The sequence below is a fragment of the Cervus elaphus genome, chromosome 31 (genome assembly GCF_910594005.1).
Source record: "Cervus elaphus chromosome 31, mCerEla1.1, whole genome shotgun sequence".
NCBI lineage: Eukaryota > Metazoa > Chordata > Mammalia > Artiodactyla > Cervidae > Cervus > Cervus elaphus.
This window is the reverse complement of record NC_057845.1, coordinates 36,180,001-36,201,941: the sequence shown is the minus strand read 5'-3', so window position 1 is coordinate 36,201,941 and position 21,941 is coordinate 36,180,001. Positions and strand designations below refer to the sequence as shown.

General features: G+C 37.9%; 1 protein-coding gene across 2 annotated transcripts in view; it reads right to left on the bottom strand.

Annotated features, from left to right (window-relative positions):
* Positions 1-8,765: 8,765 nt before the first annotated feature.
* LOC122687457 (casein kinase 2 subunit alpha' interacting protein) overlaps positions 8,766-21,941 on the bottom strand; it is a 36,922-nt gene continuing 23,746 nt past the window's right edge. The window contains exons 1-2 of one of the 2 annotated variants that reach the window (XM_043892983.1): positions 21,672-21,804; positions 8,766-11,482 (exon numbers count right to left, since the gene is read on the bottom strand). In XM_043892983.1, the coding sequence (XP_043748918.1) occupies positions 9,027-11,198 (2,172 nt within the window). In that variant the 5' untranslated portion in view covers positions 11,199-11,482; positions 21,672-21,804 and the 3' untranslated portion in view covers positions 8,766-9,026. Of the gene's footprint in view, positions 11,483-21,671; positions 21,805-21,941 lie in introns of those variants that run through there. The other variant, XM_043892984.1, reaches the window with a different exon arrangement.

Genomic DNA, 21,941 nt, shown 5'->3' with positions numbered 1-21,941 from the left:
TGCAAGGTCTGGTCTTAAGCCCAGGTCTAAGGTGCAAGCAGGGGTGCAGATAGATTATTAACAGAGCTGAACTCAGTAATGGATAAGACACTGATGCTCTTGGGTGTGGATGCTGTGTGTTCTAAATGGGGCCAAGCAGCATGAACAAGGTCTGAGAAGCAGAAAAACGCTGGGCATACTTGAGATATTGCTAGAGATGAAGATTACATGGAGTCAAAGTACATTATAGACATACAGTGTTATGAAAATTATAAACAGTGAAAGAGCTTTGAGATGGACAAAATTATAAATGACCTTATACGGCTGGCTGAAGAGTCTGGACTTTGTTCAATGAGCAATAAGCAGCCTTGACCCATGTGGCCATGGTCAAAATATAATGCAGATTCAACACACGAAGAGAGACTGCTATAGAGTATTGTCACTGAGGCTTGAATATGGATCTCAGGTCATTATTATCCTAAAAAGGCAGCAAACAATGTTTAAGTTATGTTGCTGAACTGTCACTGTTAAAGCATAAAGTGGATCTGTAATGTAAACGAAAAAAAGAATTTCAACCAAGTAATCATAAGTGTAGCTGTGATGCTATTTTTCAGGGTTATTGTGCGCTGGATGCTCACTTTATATTGTATCATCCTTCTTAGCCAAGGGAACAGATTTTCACATTGATTCAAAGATTTGCCAAACTGCAGTTAGTGACAGAGCCTGAGTGACAGAGTTTCTGAGCCCAAGAGTGCAGAACACTTGATCACTATCCCTAAACATTAGTGAGTTTTTATTTGTCCACCTGGAAGAAAAAAAAATATTTAGTCCTAAGAGATATATAATCCACTTCCTTTCTTCCTGGAGAGAGTTTTAAGAATGGGAAGTTTAGATGATGTTCCAGAAATTGAAATTTTCTTGGACGTGATTTGGATAAAGTATACACTTGATGTATGAATGAATGAATCAAAAAGTGACTCTGTGGGGGGAGTGGGAGGAAGGTTCAAGAAGGAGGAGATATATGTATGCATACAGATGACTCCCTTTGTTGTTTAGCGGGAACTAAGCCAACATTGTAAAGCAATTATACTCCAATTTAAAAAAAAAAAAAAAGAAATGACTATGGTTCCATCTTCATTCTTTTTATTTTGGAGCACCTCACATTTTTCATGACTTTCTGCGATGCAAAAACTAAATGGTGGTTTACGTGGCCCTCTTTAAATGTACACAGTTCAATTAATATGATGTCAGTAACTGTGATTATTACAAGTGTTTAGACTAGATTGGAACAAAAGCATGAAGAAAAGAAATCACAGCCCATGTGATGAAGCAGATAGCCAGATTTAGCTCCAATTTATGATTTGACGACATTATCTCCAAAAATATACAAGAAATCTAGGAAACGTACACTCTTTTGCTGTAGAGATGTATGGTTGGTTGTTGTTTAGTCACTTAAGTTATGTCCAACTCTTCCGCAACCCCGTGGACTGCAGCCCACCAGGCTCCTTCTGTCCATGGGATTTACCAGGCAAAAATACTGGAGTGGTTTGCTATTCCTTCTCTGGGGGACGTGACTCCCTGCATCTCCTGCATTGGCAGGTGGGTTCTCTACCTTTGAGACACTGGGGAGATTCTTAAAGATACATAAACAGATCACATGATGTGTGCTCAGTCGTGTCTGATTCTTTGCGACCCCAGGGACTATAGCCCACCAGGCTCTTCTGTCCATGGGATTCTCCAGGCAAGAATACTAGAATGGGTTGCCATTTCCTTCTTCATGGGATCGTCCTGACCCAGGGATCAAACTCAGGTCCCCTGCATTGGCAGTCTGATTCTTTACCACTAGCGCCACCTTCTTGTTAAGTTTGTTAGTGTAAAGCCATACCCAGGGTCTTTTCAGGAAGTTGACCAATTCACTGATTCTGTGTGTGTTGGGTAGAGGGAAAGGGAAGAAGCTGTGGTTGTGATGGAAGGATTGAAAAAACAAAAGCAAATTGACATTTAATTAGAAGACAAATGGATGAGTTTTCCTAGAAAAAGGAAGAAGCCAATGAATGAGTTTTGAAGCTGAGGGGTTTTTTTTCCCCCCTAAAGTTTCTATTTGACAATTTATATAAATTGTTTCAGATAAGGAGAAAAAGCAGAAGAGGAAAAAAATATAAGAGGAGAGAGAAAGGAAGAAAAGGGGGAAAATATCACTTTATTGCAATAAAATTCAGTAACCTGAAAATTGGTTTTGAAGAAAAATAGCCAATCTCACTGGTACAGAAGCAAAATTTAATTGAGAATGCTAAAGAAGGAGAAACAGAGAATCTCGTCTGCTAGCCCATCTCAATTTCCACTCTCATGAAATGCTCCCCCAGTGCTCTTTCCTGAATCTCCAGGCACCCAACTTTCCATCTTTTCTCTCATTGATTCATCTTCTTCATCTGTGTGTGTTAGTTGCTCAGGTGTATCTGACTCTTTGTGACCCCGTGGACTGTAGCCTGTCAGGCTCTTCTTGTCCGTGGAATTCTCCAGGCAAGAATACTGGAGTAGGTTGCCATTCCATTCTCCAGGGGAATCTTGCTGCCCCAGGGTTTGAACCCTGGTCTCCTGCATTACAGGTATATTCTTCACTGTCACAGCCACCATGGAAACTCATCTATAGTAAGCTTAAGATCTACACTTCATCTATAGTGAGCTTAAAATAGGCAAAATATTATGTTAAAAGTGAATGAAATGCATTTTAAAACCATTTAGAAACTTAACAAAAAGCACAATTAAGAAAAAAATATACATACCTGTTTAATCTCCACTAGTTCATCCTTCAAATTTACTTTAAAGCTACAAGGCAACACCCAAAACTAAGGTTGAACAATTATTACTACTGCTCCTGTTGTAAATGGAGGTGGAAATCTATCAGTGATTTTATGACACATTCTGTCTTTATTTCAGAGACAAGTGGAGTCTTAATAATATCATTAGTGTTAGTGTGTTCACCAAACCAGAGAATTCAGGGTGGTACGCACAGCGAAAATGCTATAAAACCAGCCAACGGCACAACCTTGTTAAAGTATCTGACAAATAAAATAGGTTCCTTGATGATTATGAAGTTTGAGGAGAGTTCCTCAAGCAGAGATAATCTTTTCCAAAAGGACTTTAACCACAGGAAAGGGAGTAGACTGGCTGCAACGGAAGGCTTCAGTCCAATGTGAAAACATGCATACCACGACTGAAACATATTTATATCCTCCATGAGATGGAGGAAGTTGTATGAAATCTATTTGCCAGAACTTGAATGGTCCATTAGGCAGTTTAAAATGTCTGGAAGCAATACAAACAGACTTTCCTGGGTTGTATTTCAGACAAGCGGGACAGGGAGGTAGGCACTTTTTGTGGCCTTATTAATGTTCCCTGCCAATATTGATTTATGAAGGCTATCATTTTGTCAGTAAACCAATGGTTTAATGTGTGTACAGTGAAGAGAAGTGGGAATTATAGAGTCTCCAGTAGGATTGGGTTGTTATTTGGTCCAAGCCAGAGCTTTTTCTTTTTATCAAACCAATAATTGTTGAATTTCCAATCTTGTTTTTCCTTTTCTGAGGCTAATCGTTGGGCTTCTCTAACCAGGTTTTGTAAGTTATCATTTTGGGAAATATCCCTTTAGACTATGACAGATTTTTGGCTGTTGTTGGTTCCTTTAGGGACAACATTCCTTGTGGAAATGTCAGAAGGTAAGTCCCCTTAGCTTCCAGAGAGCTGAGTTGGAATGCCCCAGAATGTTAATAATAGCTAACACAGCAAGTATTGCATCCAGTAACTCCTTGAACATAGGAACATTTTTAATTCTATTTCCACTGGAAGTAAGGAAGTTACATTGCTTCCACAATATTCTGAAGTCATTAGCTAACCTAAAAGCATGTCTACTATCAGCATAAATACTGGCAGATTTGCACTTGGCTAAAGCCCAAGCCTGTATGAGAGTATGTAACTCAGTGTGTTGGGCAGAAGTAGCCACAGGTAAAGATGCTGCCTTTTGATGCTGACATCAAAAGGAGTTGCAATAGCAAATACAGCACAGTATTTGCCATTGTCACTTTGTAAATAAAAGCCGTCAGTGAACCATGAGAAGTCAGAGTATGAAATTTCCTGCAGGTCTTTATGAGGAGTCAGGAAGGTATCCATCGGTGTTAAGCAGTTGTGAAGGACTTCATTGGTGACCGAGGGGAGAAGACTAGCAGAGTCCAGGTTAGTGTAAAAGAACTATACGAGGAGCAGTTAACAAGAGAACTTTACAGGAGAGGGGGCTGATGAGAAATGTTGAGTGCGATGAGAGTTCAGGAGGGTTTGAACTTCACGAGTCACCGAAACGGCTACAGGGGACCCCAAAACAACGCAGGCAGTGACCCCAGTGACGGAAGGCAAGGCGAATGCTTTCTTGCCACCGGGTCCAGTTGCCAGCTATAATACCCCCGGGGTTAGTGACGGTCCTGCGTTTTTGGGTGAGTCTCCAAAAGGCATTCCTTTCATTTTCATATACAGAATGGAAAATGGGAATAATTGAAAGGACCAAGGGCAGGTAGGTTCATCAAACACTCCTTGAAAGAAGAGTTGAAAGGCTTTGAATGCTATGTCATCTAGGTCTTCCTATAAAAAACGGATCAAGGTTGTTATTGTTTAGTAAAACCTACCAAAGTTTGCCATAATAAGAGAAATATGGAATCCAGTTTCGGTGATAACCAGCTAGCGAGAAAACCTTGCAGGTGACACTTAATTTGGGGTTTTGGAAAACTTATGACGCTATGACTTCTATCTGGACCTAGATGTAGTCCTCGTTCTAATAGCAGATGCTCTAAATATCAAAATTGGGTTTCGGCAAACTGTAATTTTTCCTTGGGGACCTTTTGTCCCTTTAAGGCTAACAGCTTTAGCAAGTGGATGCTATCTTTCTGTGAGGAGGTTTGAGAATGACAGTGAAGAAGCAAATCATCCATATAGTGTAACCAAGTAGAAGCCCTAGGAAACTTTGTATCATTCAAATCAGCCTTCAAGATTTGTGAAAAATAAGAGGACTCTCAGTAAAGCTCTGACATATTACTGTCCAGGTGAACCATTCTTCCCAAGTGAAGGCAAAAGATATTGGCTAGCTTCACCCACCAAGTGGAATACTAAACAATGCACTGCATAAATAACTATAGTAAAGCATTTACTTCCAGTTAGAATGGATGTTAGTGACATATGAGGCTTAGCAGAAAGAGGGTGTCAAGGGATAACAACGTTTACAGCTTGAAGGTCCTGGACAAACCTTCACCCTCAGACCTTGGGTTTTTTCCCACCAGCAAAATAGATGTATTACAGAGACCAGTACAAAGGATAATGAATCCTTGAACTTATAATCTTCTATTACGGGTTTTGAAAAACTTATGACACCATGACATAATCTTCTATTATACCTTATGTTTTTTACGTACAAGGTGTTCATTAATTCTGGTGAGAGATTTTGAAGGATCTATTCGAATCTTGACAGGAGGTGCACTGTGCATTTTGTTAATATCAGTTGGAGATTTTTCTTATAAGAAAAGTAGTAGCTGATTGAATAGGAACAAAGCAAATCTGCTTTGAATATAAAAATTTGCTTTTTGAATATAAAAACAGACAACAGTCAGACTACATATAAACTCTGGCTTATTACCTGAAACAACCAACCCAGGAAGCCAACCTTTATCTGTAGTAACTGGCCCAGGAAGCAAGTCTGCTATTACCACTCTCTCTAGTAATAATCTAGGACACCAAATAATAACCCAAAATAGCTAGGACAGGATTAATAACTGATAGCTTCCCTAATTTTGTCTCCATTTCCAACTTAGGACCAATCAGGGAGACACAAATATGTGCTCCTAACCAATCACAGTGGATACCCTTCTTATAGTTACCTTGCCTACAGTTTCCCCATGCCAACAGCTTCCAATCAGGGCATGATTTCCTCCAATTAAAAAACAAAACAAAAAGAGTGTTAAATTATCATCCAGATATGTGACAACTCAGAGAACTCACCTTCTATTTCCCAACAGCTATGTAGCCTGTTTGCATGTCCAGGCCTTTCCATTTAGAGAAAAAGACACTAATGAGATGCAATTAATATCTTTTAAAAATTATTTTCAAATTATCTCTTTATTTAAATCTAGTAAATTCTGAGTCCCTCTTACCCTTCTAAAACTTGACCTCATCTGTACAAGACCTGACAAAAATTTCTTGACCTTTCTGACATAACACATGTTGTTCTGTATTTTGAAATCTCTTGGTATGTCAACAGAAGCCGGGAGAGAGAGTTGGATACTTGGTATTGTCATTCATTTTCCTGTTCAGTTTCATGTGATTTTATTTCCAAATTTAAAAGTTAGGAAATATATGGTTACAGAATTCTCTTAAATAATATTCGAAGTAGACACTGTTCTGATTAAGAACAAAATAAATAACTGCCAATACGGTAAGTGAAGTGAAGTGAAGTGAAAGTCACTCAGTCATGTCTGACTCTTTGTGATCTCATGGACTATAGAGTCCATGGAATTCTCTAGGGCAAAATACTGGAGTAGGTAGCCATTCCCTTCTCCAGGGGATCTTCCCAACCCAGGAATCAAACCCAGGTCTCCCGCACTGCAAGCGGATTCTTTACTAGCTGAGCCACGAGGGAAGCCCGCAAAACAGTAAAGAAGTTAAAAACAATTAATTAAATCATAGTTCAAAAATAAAGAAAAATAAAAAATTACAATGAGGCATAAAGATTAGAGAATAAGATAAACAATGGAAACAAACATGTAAATTACATCAACAAATAAAAATCAGTTGAACTCCTTGATTTAATTTCATAAATATTTATTGAAATCTTAGTATATGTCAGGTTTCGTTAGGTCCAAAGAGGTTAGTAGTAAACATGATAGACACAGGATCTCCACACATAGAATTCAGTTTAGTAGAGAACATATTATACAAGTGATGTGTGTCATCAAAACAGATGCTCAGGGTGAATTAAGCACATATCAAGGATTTTCTAAAGAGGATGGAGAAATCCTTGAACACATTATCACACACCTAAGTTCTTCCTCATCATCACTGGTCAGCTATGCAACATCATATTTAGTACTGAAATACTAGAAAGGAATACTTTTAATATAAGAAATAAGACAAAGATGACTACTATAATATTTTTATATATGTTCTCACCAAGACAAAAGGTACAAAAAACAATTCAATACTAGTATGGGAAAAAGCAAATAGATGAAGCATTACTTATTTCAGAGAATTTTAAAAAGATGAAGAGCTTCACTAGCATTAACTCAATCTTAATACATATTTTAGGGAATATACTGTATTTCAAGGACTACATAAAAAACAGACATAAAATGGTGAAAAATAAGTTTTCATTCTAGTGAGTGAAGACAGACAAGAAACGATTGGTTTATATTATGGTGAAGATCAGTATAAAGAGTAAAAATAAAGTTTCATGGTAATAAGAAAGCCAACTAAACCCTTCAGTTGTAAGTGGATCAGGAAAAGGCTTCCCAGAAGATTTTAGAGCTCTGTAGAGCAAAAATGTATAAATGGAAAGATCATTCTGGACACCAGAATTGTTGATTTGGAAATGTAGGAGGCTTGCTTCCCACTGTAAAGAAATTAATGTGGCTGAGACTGGAAAAGAGAAAGAAATCAGTCTTGAAAATTATCATGACTCAATCACAGAAGGAATTAAGACTTTCCTAAGAGAACAATGGGCAATGAAAAAGGGTTACCAACAGTGAAATGGTATCATCAACTTTGATCTCAGAAATACGTTCAAAAGTTAAAATGCATGTTTAGGAGTTATTTCAGTAATCCAGCTGACAAATCTGTGACCACAACTAGAACAGTGGCAATAGGGCTGGAGAAAAAAGCTAGATTCTATAGAGAATAAGGTCATGGAACTCACAGACTTGGAGGAGGATGGACAATGAGAAAACAGACTCCATGACAGATGGTGGAACATCCACTAAAACAGGGAACACAGAGGACAAAGGACTGTAATGTGTAGATGCCAAGTGTAAAGGTAAAGATGATAAATTCTGGGTTGGTTATGTTGAGTTTAAGATGCCTGCACAATGTTCCAGTTGGAATGTATGATATGCAATCTAGTGATTAGAAAGAAGTAGAGTGGAGAGGTAGAATTGTGAGTCATCAGTGTCTGCAAGAGAAACTAATTCTAGCTCTTTCGGATAGGTATAATTATTTAAGGTAGTAGGTAAGACAATTCCCTTTTCTTCCCGCTACTAGTAGACCCAGTGGAACAGAAACAATTTTTTAAACATTTTTATTAACTCATTTATGTTGTATAAGTAGAAGTGATGAGCAGGTGACTTTACAGCCTATAATTTAAATATTGGTACCGTTGGCATGAGGTAGGGTTATCTGTACCAGTTGGTTATTCTTTTCTGAGATTTGCTAAGGTTGAATAAATTGTTGCATTTAAGAGTGTGGGATCTTACCATAGAATTTTCTCTAGGAACACATGACTGAAAAGATTCCTTCCTATATGTATTAACAGTTAAACATGATCTTAATTTTCTTTTGAGATAGGGAACCAGATTAGCATAAGTTGTTTTAAGGATATCATCACTATTATGCCTTATGAGGAAGGAGGATAACAGTGAGTTGGATACTGTTCAAGGCAAGACAAATAAGATATTTATGGTCTGTGGTCAATTATTATTAATTCATTTAACATTATTTTCTAGTGGCTACTGTAAGCCAGGCACATGGTTAAAAACATAGGATTCCATTTTGGGCTTCTAGAAGTTCATAGTCTATTATTTAAGACTATTATTAGTCTATTATTTAAGACTATTAATAAGTCTATTATTTAAGACTCTTCAAATAGACTTAAAAGTAATAGTTCCCCTTAACTAATTGCTTTATCAGCTGAAATATAGAGGCACACTTAGTTAATACTAAGAATTTTAATAAGCATGATAGGAAATCAAACTAATGTCAAAGAACTAAGAGGTCAACTGCCTTCAAAGAAACAAAAAGTTAATTTAATCAAGATTTCTCTCATTTTGAAACTTTGTCTGGAAAATTTTGAACACTGTCTTGGGCCCCTTTCTCCTTTTAACTGTGGTGCTATTCCTCATAGGCCTTGCTTTGGGAGATGGTGACTGACTTGGACGTGGTTTTCCAGGAAGTGGCTGGTGATTTTTACTACATATAAACTCAAGCCAGGAGACCCCTGGAGGCAACCGGTGGTAACTAAGTAACTTAGTGACCACACAGTCTGAGACGGCAGACTCTTTTGGAGGAGGAGGAGGGGGTAAGGGGGCTATGGTGGAAAAGGAAGAGGAGGAGGAAGATGAAGAGGATGAGGAGGACAAAGACGTGGAGGAGGAAGAGGACGGGAGTACGGACTGGAACTGAGGGCTACTGTTTTTCTTCACATAGAGCAGCCAGTCTACAGCCTGGGGCTGTTGGCTTACAGCTTGCTTTTCGGGGGCTACTGTCAGCCAGGTCTTCTTCTCATTAGCTCCCAGAGTGATATCAGATTCCGAGGTAGGGAAAACGTTTGATATCTTCTCCATTCCTTCAAGATTGTCTTCAGGGGCTTCATCAGGCTGATTTTCTTTCACAGGGAGCAAAAAAGTAGTCTCTGGTAGGGAAAGGATAAAAACTAGTTTCACTGTTATCTCTTTCTCAGGAGTGAGCTCAGGAGTTGGGATGACAAAGAGTGTGGCGGCGTGGGGGTCCTTCCTTCCTGTAAGATGGCTGCAATGAGATCTGATGCAGGAAGCACAGGCCAAGCAAACCATATAACTTGATGAAAGGCGGGGGCCAGGACGAGGGTTTGGTCTTCCCCTCATCCTTCGAAAGAGAATCTGCCTACAGAGATCCCTCTGGATTCTGGTCTTGGAGAGAGAATTGACGATTTTATTTACCACATCACTGGGGACAGTTCCACCTTTAACAATGCAGGGTTGAGTGTAATCTAAAGTCCATGGAATTTCTTTACTGGGTCCTGTCTCTTCACAATGACCGAAACTGCTTTTTCGCTGGAGTCTGGAGCCCAGTGTTAAAGCAGCTATGCTCCTCATGGAGTGCCTGGAGCTGAATAACGATTGACCTGAGACATTTGGTTTGGGATGAGGTGAGGAAAGATCTCTGGCTTTGTGTTTGTCACTTGGTGAAGTGGTGTCCTGCAATCTGGAGTGACACATTGCTGAGCTCGGGGTCCTGAAGTCATGATCAAGTGTTTTGGGCTGGAACAACGGCAAACTCTTTGACTGGTGGACAGAGTGTGGTAAAGGTGACTTTCTTGGTTTTGAATTGGACAGTGGTAATCTCAGAACACTGGAATTGGACCTCAATACAGGTGGTGTCTGAAGTCTGGGGTCAGGTAATGATGAGCTCAGAGTCATTTGACTGGGCTCCAAATGCTGGGCTTCAGGTGATGTCTGAAACAAGTCATTTATTTGAGATGTAGAGTTGAGAGATGGTGAGCTCAAGCATCTTTGATTGCGCTCTAATAAAGATGACCACAGGCTGTCCAATGAAGAGGCTTTCTGAGGCTTGGACTGGGGTAATGCTGAACTAAAGGCTCTTTGATTAGATTCCAAAGATGATGATGTCCATAGGTAGTCTGGGGAAGGAGTTTCTTGATGATTGACATATAGTGATGAACTTGACACTCTTCGAATAGACTTCAGTGGAGGTGATGTCCAGAAAAGATCTAGGGAAGATGTATTCTGAGGTTTAGGAAAGGATAACTGTGAGCTCCAGTCTGTTTGACTGGGCTCTGGTGACAATGTCTTAATGAGGTCAAATGAAGATGTGTTCTGAGGTTTAGGGTGGGACAAAGGCGCGCTCAGGGCTTTCTTATTAGGCCACAAGGGAGTTCTCCGCTGGAGGCGTAGTGAAGGTGTGGCCTGACGTTTGGCGTGAGATAATGGTGATTTTAGAACCCTGTTATAGCAGTCCCCTGTAATTGTGTCCTGAGACGTGACAGAGGGCAACTCTGAGCATCTCTGTACCTTCTGGCTAGAGTTTGGTGGAGGCACTACAAGGTTATTACTATGGGATTGTACTCTGACCACAGGTTGGTTATTGGGTTGATTTAATTTTTCATCTGCATATTGACGTGCTAATGAGCTGGTTGCGGCCAGTTGGTAAGAGTGTTCTAAGGGCACGAAGTGTTGATCATAATATGCTAGGGGCACCATCTTGTGCTAGTTATAGAGGTCTTTCTGAAAGCAGTTGGCTTGCAGGGATGTTTCGGTAACTGATACAGTCTTTTAGCTGGATTCCATGGACAACAAATACTTCTAAACAAATAACTTAAGAAGTGTCAAACATCTGTCTTGTAACCTTTCTGTTAATTCCTAAATATTATAGGGGTCTCAAAATTGAGGTGTAAATGAGGTTGGAAAAAAAGTGTCACCAATTGAGATTCTTCTCTGTCTTCTCTTTAGCTTCCTAGAGTTTTTTCCTCTTAAGGAAATGACACCTGTTAACAAAACAGTGAAGAGGTTTCAGAGAGGGCCTGATAGGGATATTAATTTTCTCAAACAATTTATAGTGACAAAAGAACTACTCTGTGTTCTTTTGAGTAAAATTTGTGTAATCTAAAGTCACTGTGTGTAACTTTTGAGTAAAATTTTCTAAACATTCAGCTGCTCACATGTAAAATAGGTAAATATAATGTTTAATTTATTGGACTAAAGACTAAATAATATACCTAAAATGTATAACAGTCCCCAAGATATAGGAGATGCTCAGTAATAGGTAATAGCTATTTGGGGTATTCTTTCAATGATTGCTTTAGTTAAAAAAATTGAGATAAATTTATTGCATGAAATAATAGACTCTTAAAGTAAAATGGAAGTTCTTCTTATATGCGAGTGTGCATGCTTAGTCACTCAGTCATGTCCCACTCTACCCCAAAATCTCCAAAACAATTCAAACACCAACATATAAGAATCAATAAAGTTATTGCTCCTTGTAAAGAAATCATCTTTTCTGCATCTTCTATCTTGGTCCCTAAACTAGTCATCTAATTCAAAATCTTTGAAATTATCCTGGACAGATTCACCTTCCAAAACCATCTAGATACCAGTATCTGTTGATTTTATCTCTTTCATATATTAATTCACCTTTTTTTCTATTCAATTCCACTATTTCTTATACTCTTTTTTCTATTCAATTCCACTTATTCTCTAGGCATATCTCATCTAAACTAATATATTTATGTTTATTTATCTTTCCCCCATAACCTTTGTCACTCTCTTCCCTTTCCTCTGCCACAAATCCAAAAGCAAACTCTTGCTGGTGAGAGACAGTTACTCCTCACCCAAAGAACTTCTTCATTTTGCTTCTGCCTGCATGAATAGGGCTTCCTGGTGGCTCAGCAGTCAAGAATCTGCCTGCCAATGCAGGATATATGAGTTTGATGCCTGAGTGTGGAAGATCCCCTGAAGAAGGACATGGCAACCCATTCCAATATTTTTGCCTGGAAAATCCTACGGACAGAGGAGCCTGGTAAACTACAGTCCATAGGGTCCCAAAATGTTGGACACCACTGAGCACGCAACATGCATGAATAGTAACAACTAAGTTACTTGTTATTGCTGGATTTTGTGTGTTGTGTCTTAACATCAATACTTTAAAGAGGGGAGGGAACAGCACACCCTACTGCATATATATCACATTCTAAAAAACATCTATATAGTAATATAGAGTAACACCATGACCTTGATGTATGGAAAGATTTCTTAAAACATAGAAAGCTATAACCATTAAAAATTGATAAACTAAAATCAAAAATTCTCAGTCATCAAGAAATGCCATCAAAGAATGAGAAAAATAAATATTTGCATATATCTGAATGCATATATCTGAAAAAGAGACTCATACTCATTACAATTTCTGCAAGTTACTAAGATAAGATAAGCAGTGCAGTTAGAATGACAGGCAAAACACGGAATGAGCACTTCACAAAAGAGGATATCCAAATACTAATGCAATATGAAAAGATGTTCAGGATTGTTAGAAACCAGTCAAACGCATATTTAAACTACAGAGAGATACTACTACACATTATCAGAATGTGACTAAAATAATATGAAAACTTACAAAGCTAATAACTGGTGATTACATAGCTTAATTAGTATATTATATATATATGCATACATACATATGTATATATTATATTCCACTCTTAGATACATCTCAAGAGGCATGCAATGCATGAATATTGGCACCAAAATACATATACTAGGATATTCATGGAGTATTATTCCTAATAGCTTCAAACTAGAATTAACTTTCAACCAATAATAGAATATATAAGTAAATTGTGATATATTCATTCAATAAAATACCAAACAATGAAAATTAACAGAAAATCTAACATCATAGAACTACATGAATGAATATCACATAAAAAATACTGATTGAAAAGTATATGCACAAAAACTCACTTGTAATTTTATGTATAAAAGTACAAAATCAGTTCATACTAACTATGTACTCATAGTCAAGATAATAATACATCTGGGGGAAGTGGAGATTACAAGGGCACACAAGGCTTGTGGGGTGGTGATAATGTTCTGTTTGTTGGCCTGGATGCTGACAGTGTAGGTGAATTCACTTTGTGATAATTGAGCTCTAACATTTACTCTATGTGTATTTTTCCCTGTTTCCTAACTTCAATACAAGGTTTAAGAATACATAACCTGACGCTAATTTGAAAAGACACATCTGACACAAAATTTCACTGAAAAGTGAACCATTAAAGGATGAACCAAGTTCTGGCACCCAGATGCAATGAAACTTTAAAAAAAAGTGGGGAGGAGAAGAATGCAGTGTGGAAATCCTGCTATCATATGGAAAAGAATAAAGAAATTCAAAACAAATGGAACTAACAAGAATTTAAGACAAAGAAAAATTTAAGACAGAAAAATTACATTTCTGAATTTTTTCCACTTTCAAACCTACTCAGCAAATAAGATTCCTGTTTCAAAGAACATGCTTTAACTAAAGCATACAAACATTAAATACAACTCAAGACATTGTGGAGATTTGAATGAAGCTATAAAGATGGGAAAAAATAATTATGACTTACGAAAGAATTAATTCTCAAATAATTCTTGCTCAAATTCTTCTTTCAGTTGAGTCCTTTCCAACTTTCAATGAAGATATATTTATAATGTTATACAAACTTTGTCAGAGTATAATGAACATAGAAATATTATAAATTTGTTCCGTGAAACTGCTATATGTAAATCTGATATTAAAACATAACAAAAATAGTTCAAAACTGAAAGTAATAACACATACCATATGCAAAACTCCAAAATAAAATAAAACATTTAACATTTCAATAACATAATACTCTGCTAGCACCAACTTCATCTCATTCAAACTATGTAATGATTTATCATTAGGAAACATTTAATTTGTCATGCTCATAATTCACAAAAAACTCAATATGTGTTCAAAACTAATTTTATATAATCAATGTCCATTTCTGAGAAAACTCAGTAAACTACTAAGAAAAAACTAATTAATGAAAAAAACCTCCAACTGAAATCAAAATCAAATCATTCAGTTGGCACTGAAATATGAGCTATTCCCATTATAGATTGATAACAGACAAGCATATCCGCTATCACCAAAAGTGAATATCCACTATCACTGAAAGTGTTCATTGCTCAGTCGTGTCCGACTCTTTGTGACTGCATGGATTGTAGCCCGCCAGGCTCCTCTCTACATGGAATTCTCCAGGCAAAAACACTGGAGTGGGTAGCCATTTCCTTTTTCAGGGAAACTTCTTATTTAATTAAGTAGAAGAAAGAAAATTATAGAGATTGGAAACTAAATAAGATAGAAACAAGAAAAGCAAGAATATAAAAAGCTGGTTTTGTGAGATCAATGAAATAGAAAGTATTTAACCAGATATATCAGGGGAAGACAATGACATAAAATACAAATATCAGGAATGAGAGAGCTGGCATTACTATGGACCCTGTACTATGCTTAGTCGAGTCCGACTCTTTGCGACCCCATGGACTGTAGGCCGCCAGGTTCCTCTGTCCATGCGGATTCTCCAGGCAAGAATACTGGAGTGGGTTGCCATGCTCTCCTTCAGGGGATCTTCCCAACCAAGGGATCAAACCCAGGTCTCCTGAATCGCAGGTGGATTCTTTACCCTCTGAGCCACCAGGGAAGCCCATTATGGACTCTGCAGATATCTAAAAAGATAAGAAGATATTTCTGTGAATAATATTATGCCAATATACTAGATAACTCAGAGGAAAGGGGCATATTTCTTGAAAGATGAAAATTGCCAAAGCTCACTCAAGAATAAATGGAAAACCTGAAGATCCCTATATCTACTAGATAAATTGAATTGGATCTTAAAGCTTTACCACGAAGAAAACACAAGACCCTGGTGGCTTCACGGTGCATTCCACAAAACATTTAAGAAGAAGAATACCAATTCTGCAAACACTCTTCCAGAAAATTAAAAGGGAACAATTTTTTCCTAACTCATTCTGCAAGTTAGCTATTACCTGATACCAAATTCAAACAAAAACATTATTAGATTTTTAAAAACTACAGACCACTATTCTTCACATAGATGCAAGATTTCCAAACAAAATTTTATCAGGTCAAATCTAAAAAATATGTCAAAAAGATAATACACTTTTCAAAATCCATGAACTCAATCTTATCATGAAAAGACACTTGACAAGTCCAAATTGAGGAAAATTCTACAAAATATTTCACCAACAGTCTTCAAATGTTCCAAAGTCAAGAAAAACAAGGAAAGACAGAGGAATTATCACATACTGAAGAAATCTGAATATAGTGATTAAAGGCAACTTGGTATACTGGCCTGGTTCCTGGGTCAGAAAGAAGATACTAAAGAAAAAAACTGGTGCAGTTCTATTATATTAAAACCTGTTCAGTTAATAATATTGTACCAATGTTAAATTTTTTTTTTGATAAATATGCCATGATTATGTAAGATGTTAACACTATCAAAACCTAAGGTAAAGAGTTGAAATGCAAAGGAGCTAGAATACACAACTTTGAAAAAGAAGAAAGTTGGTAGGACAACATTAACTGATTTCAAGACATTAAAAAAGCAACAATAGTCAAAACTGTCTGGTATTGGCATAAAGGTAGACAAATGGATCAAGGGAAGAGAATAGAAAGTCCAGAAATAGACCCACACATATATTGATAGCTGATTTTTGAAAAAAGTATAAAGGTAATCCAGTGGAGAATAACACTTTCTAATGACATTGTAATAATTAGGTGTATACAACTGCAAAACATAAACTTTGGTTCATACCTTACATTACACACAAAATCAATTCATAAAGGGATCATAGATCTAACATAAAACCTAAAACTACAAAAGCTCTGGAAAAAAAAGTCACAGGAGAAAATCTTTGTGATTTTGGCATAGATTTTTAAATGTGTCACCAAAAGTAAAATTAATAAAAGAAAAAGTGAATAAATTGAATTTCACAAAATTAAAAGCTTCTGCTATTTATAAGACACTATTAAGAAAATAAAAAGACAAATCATAAACTTGGGGAAAATATTTGCAATTATTGTTATTAAGAGTTTATAGAGAGAGCTTAAGAAAGCAAACAATCCAATAAAAACTGAGCAAAATATTTGGACAGCTTTCCAAAGATGATATGTGAATGGGAAATAACCACATGAAAAGATATTCAACATTATTATTCATTAGGAAATGCAAACTGAAACTATATGAGAGACAATTATATACCTATTAGAACAGCTAATATTTTAAAAGATGGCCATACTAAGCCAACTCTATTAAGGAGGTAGAGAAAATGGAACTCTCATACACTGCTGGCTAAAGTATGTAATAAATCAAGAAGTTTGGGAAAAGACTGACTTCTTTTTTTTTTAAAAAAAGCAAAATATCCATGTATCATATAATCCAGCCGGTCTACCTCTAGGATTTACCCAAAAAGCAAGCATGCTCCATGAAAAGACTTACAGAAATATGCTCACTGAAGCTTTAGTTTAATATTCCAAAGTGGAAATAACCTAATGGTCATTAGCAGGTGAATGGATTAACAAATTGTGGTAAACCCTTTTATCAATATACTACTACCACCAATCTCAGCAAGTTTATCTGCAAATGAGTGTTTAGGAACAAGATGTTCATGAATTGATAGACAAAAGAATTGATATAAAACAAAAATAGATCCATGAGCCAACCTCTCAAATGTAAGACCCTCCAAAACAAAAAGAGTACAATGAGGCAAATGCTTTGTTTCCTCAGTAAACCATCAAAAGAGAAATAAATTCTCTCTCCAGGAAACTTATATAATAAAAACATATTGCATAGATGCCTTAAAAATTGGTGAAGATGTGTTTAGCATTAAAAATATTCAGTATTCTTGCTGTGTGTATAGATTAATTTTCTAAAAATTTCCACTTGAGTTAATACTTAGAATATGTAATATCTAATCTTTATTTTAGTTTCTGGCCTGAAGTAACCTAGCATTGGTTTTTAATCTGTTCAATTGTTTGGTCTGTTTAAACCAAATTGACTCCTGCCTGCCAAACTCTCAAGGCCTGTGTTAAAATTTTTACAATCCAAGAGATTTGAATTTAGAGAATGTTGTGGAAGTCAAGTACTAATGCACCAAATTCTGAGTGAGGATCGATCAGTCAAAAAGGATAATCCTCTTTTGGGAAACAAATGCATGTACAGAAGGCTCAGATGTGCAGAAGACTTCAGAAGAAACCTCTGTAACCCGAGGCTTATCACTAGCCTGCCCTGAGTACATGACATTTCCACCTTTTGAGCTCAGACGTTCAGCTTTCATCTTCTCCCACATGTAAACCCATGAGAAAATCTCTCAGATTTATACTTCAAGGCTACCTTCTCTGAACTCTTTTTATCATTCATGGTCACCAATCTACATATTTTTGTTTTTGAAAGTGCCTTTTACCAAGAAAAGTTTCATGAACACTAAAACTGGCTATTTCAATGATTCTTAGAGCAACTCTCTCGCCAGGCAATTTTGTAGGATATATGCCGCCTTCATTCCCTATGAAGAAAAGTAATCCAGAGGAGACTATGTTCTAGGGCACAGAACATAGTGCACTAGAATAAATAAATTTATTTATTAAAAATAAATATAATTAAGTATAATTGCTACTATTTCTGCAGTTCTCTAGTCCATAAAAAACTGTGACCAAATTCTGCCATTTTTCACCTTCAATCAAGCTGTCACTCAAACTTAGGGACCTGTTAGTGGAGTCTACCCATGAGCTCTACAGAAATTCATCCAGAAGTCAAATATCACTGCCACAGCTGCACACAACACTATCTATCCTTTGTCTCCATCTCTCAGACAAGTTCAAGAAAGACCAGTCTGGTGCATCAGTGTATAACTAAGTCAGCCTAGATTGGCCACGAGATATGTTCAAGAGGCTACAGAATAATAAGCTCTGTAAAAATACATTAATTTTCATTCTTCTATATATATATATATATATATTTTGGTTATAATTTCAGAAAGATTTCCTCAGGAACAATGTTAAAACATCAACCTTACATATTTTAACAGACTAAAAGTGTCCTACCTACCCTCTCCCCCCATGACAAAAGCATGGGGTGCAACAAATCTAAACCTGGTACGAAAATGGGAGAGACTGAAGAGGAGAGGCAGAGACACGGCATGAGTCAAGACAATTTGCTAGGATTCATCCATTCCCACCCACAAGATTCAAATTGTCATTACATTCTAGGAAATATCTCTGTGCAGTCCATTCAGAAAAGCACCATGGGGACACACACACACGAATAGCTTTCCTGAAATGTTTAATGGCAGAGAAGAAAGAAGAGGGAATTTAATTCAATGAACTACTTTAAAGCCAGTATGATAGGTATGAAAGTATAAAGATTACTAAGGCTTTAGTAAAGGGGCTTCCAAGGTGGCGCTGGTGGTAAAGAACCCACCTTCTTCAGGAAACTCAAACAGGGGCTCTGTATCCACCTAGAGGGGTGGGATGGGGAGGGAGATGGGAGGGAGGTTCAAAAGGGAGGGGATATATGTTTACCTATGGCTGATTCACTTTGAGGTTTGACAGGAAACAGCAAAATTCTGTAAAGCAATTCAGTTCAGTTCAGTTCAGTCGCTCAGTCGTGTCCAACTCCTTGCGACCCCATGGACTGCAGCACACCAGGCCTCCCTGTCCATCACCAACACCCAGAGTTTACTCAAACTCATGCCCATTGAGTCGGTGATGCCATCCAACCATCTCATCCTCTGTCGTCCCCTTCTCCTTCTGCCCCCATACCTCCCAGCATCAGGGTCTTTTCCAATGAGTCAACTCTTTGCATGAGGTGGCCAAAGTACTGGAGTTTCAGCTTCAGCATCAGTCCTTCCAATGAACATCCAGGACTGATCTCCTTTAGGATGAACTGGTTGGATCTCCTTGCAGTCCAAGGGACTCTCAAGAGTCTTCTCTAACACCACAGTTCAAAAGCATCAATTTTTCGGCGCTCAGCTTTCTTCACAGTCCAACTCTCACACCCATACATGACTACTGGAAAAACCATAGCCTTGACCAGACGGACCTTTGTTGGCAAAGTAATGTCTCTTCTTTTTAATATGCTATTCTAGGCTGGTCATAACTTTCCTTCCAAGGAGTATGTGTCTTTTAATTTCACGGCTGCAGTCACCATCCGCAGTGATTTTGGAGCCCAAAAATATAGTCTGACACTGTTTCCACTATCTCCCCATCTATTTGCCATGAAGTGATGGGACGATGCCATGATCTTAGTTTTCTGAATGTTAAGCTTTAAGCCCACTTTTTCACTCTCCTCTTTCAATTATCCTTCAATAAAAAAATAAATTAATTTTAAAAAAGAACCCTCCTTCTAATGCAGGAGACATAAGAAACTTGAGTTTGATCACTGGGTTGGGAAGATCCCTTGGAGGAGGGCATGACAACCCACTCCAGTATTCTTGCCTAGGGAATCCCATGGACAGATGAGCTTGGCAGGCAATAGTCCATGGGATCACACAGAGTCAGACACGACTAAAGCTTCTTAGCATGCAGGCACACATGGAGCCTGAAAGAAGAGCGAGTAAGTCAGGTGCAGATGTAAAACAAAACTGACAACACATGGCAAAATGAAGAAAGTATTCTGGAAAATGAAGAATAAAGATAATGTTAGGAATTAAAGAAGGAAAGATTGCAGACCTTAATATATAAGAACCTCTGAGTGACTTACATTTGGAAGGAAGAGGGAGGAGGCTGAAGAAGAGAAGAGGAGGAGATGAAGACAGGAGTGAAAAAAGAAGCAAATGTGAAAGGAAACTTATTTATATAAGTCCAAAAAATAATATTGAGTGGCACTGAACAGAATTAAATTATAAAAGGATTCCAAGAGTTTTGACTGAGAACAAATTCTTGAGTTCACTGAAGACTTGTTTGAGAACCCAGCTCTGAAAGAGTAATGTGTGTGAAAAGGAACCATTACCATCAGCCTGACTTCAAGGAACTTGACTCTGAAGAGTTAAGTACAGTTGAAAAATGTCATCTTTACGGGAAGCCTGGTTGATGTTAAAATAGAGAAAAGCTCAACTATATTGGTATACAGAAGAAAAAGAATCACAGAGGTAAAGTCGTGGCATGTCACATAGACCAGAGACAGGAGGATTAGTTGGACAATGGAAAACTTTCAATGTCCATCACTGGAAGGACTGATACTGAAGCTGAAGCTGCAATACTTTGCCCACATGATGTAAAGAGCTGACTCACTGGAAGAGACTCTGAGGCTGGGAAAGAATGAAGGCAGGAGGAAAAAGGGGTGACAGAGGATGAGATGGTTGCATGGCATCACCAACTCAATAGACATGAGTTGGAGCAAACTCCAGGAGATACTGAAGGACAAGGAAGCCTGGTGGGCTGCAGTCCATGGGGTTGCAGAGTCGGACACCACTTAGTGACTAAACAACAATGAACAAATTCAGGAGTTTAAAAAAAATAAAGATGCTCTCTTTCATATAAAAATGAAAATGCTTCCTTTTTTCTGATCTATCACATATACTAAAAAGGATGAAGGAAGGAAGGCAGGGGGTAAGTCCAAAAGAAAATTCTCTTTGTGGGGTACTTTTAGGAAATATATAGTTTGTCAACGTCTGAACACCACCCACCAGTCGAAGGAGCAGAGAGGGCACTGTACTAGAAACACGCATAAGCAAAATTACATATACCCTTCTCAAAATCATAAACAAAATCACTTGTAGTCATACATCCAGCTCAATTTCCCCCTGACTTACAAAGGGTTGTTGTTGTTGTTCAGTTGCCCAGTCGCGTTCTACCCTTTGAGACCCCAGGGACTGCAGCACCCCAGGCCTCCCTGCCCCTCACCATCTCCCAGAGCTTGCCCAGGTCCATGTTCATGACATCCACGATGCTGTCCAGCCATCTAATCCCATGATGCTCTCTTCTCCTTCGGCCCTCAATCTTTCCCAGTATCAAGGACTTTTCCAATAAGTCATTTGTGCTCATCAGATGACCAAAATACTGGAGCCTCAGTTTCAGCGTCAATCCTTCCAGAGAATATTCAGGGTTGATCTCCCTTAAAATTGACTGGTTTGACTCCTCGCTGTCCAAGGCACCTTCAGGAGGCTTCTCCAGCACAACAGTTCGAAGGCATCAATTCTTTGGCGTTCTGCCTTCTTTACGGTACAGCTCTCAAAACCATATGTGATCACTGGGAAGACCAGAGCCTTGACTATACAGACCTTTGTCAGCAGAGTAAAGTCTCTGCTTTTCAACACACTGTCTAGGTTTGTCATCGCCCTCCTGCCAAGAAGCATGCTTGCAGTCACCGTCTGCAGTGATTTTAGAGTCCAAGAAGAGGAAATCTGTCACTGGTTTCGCTTTTT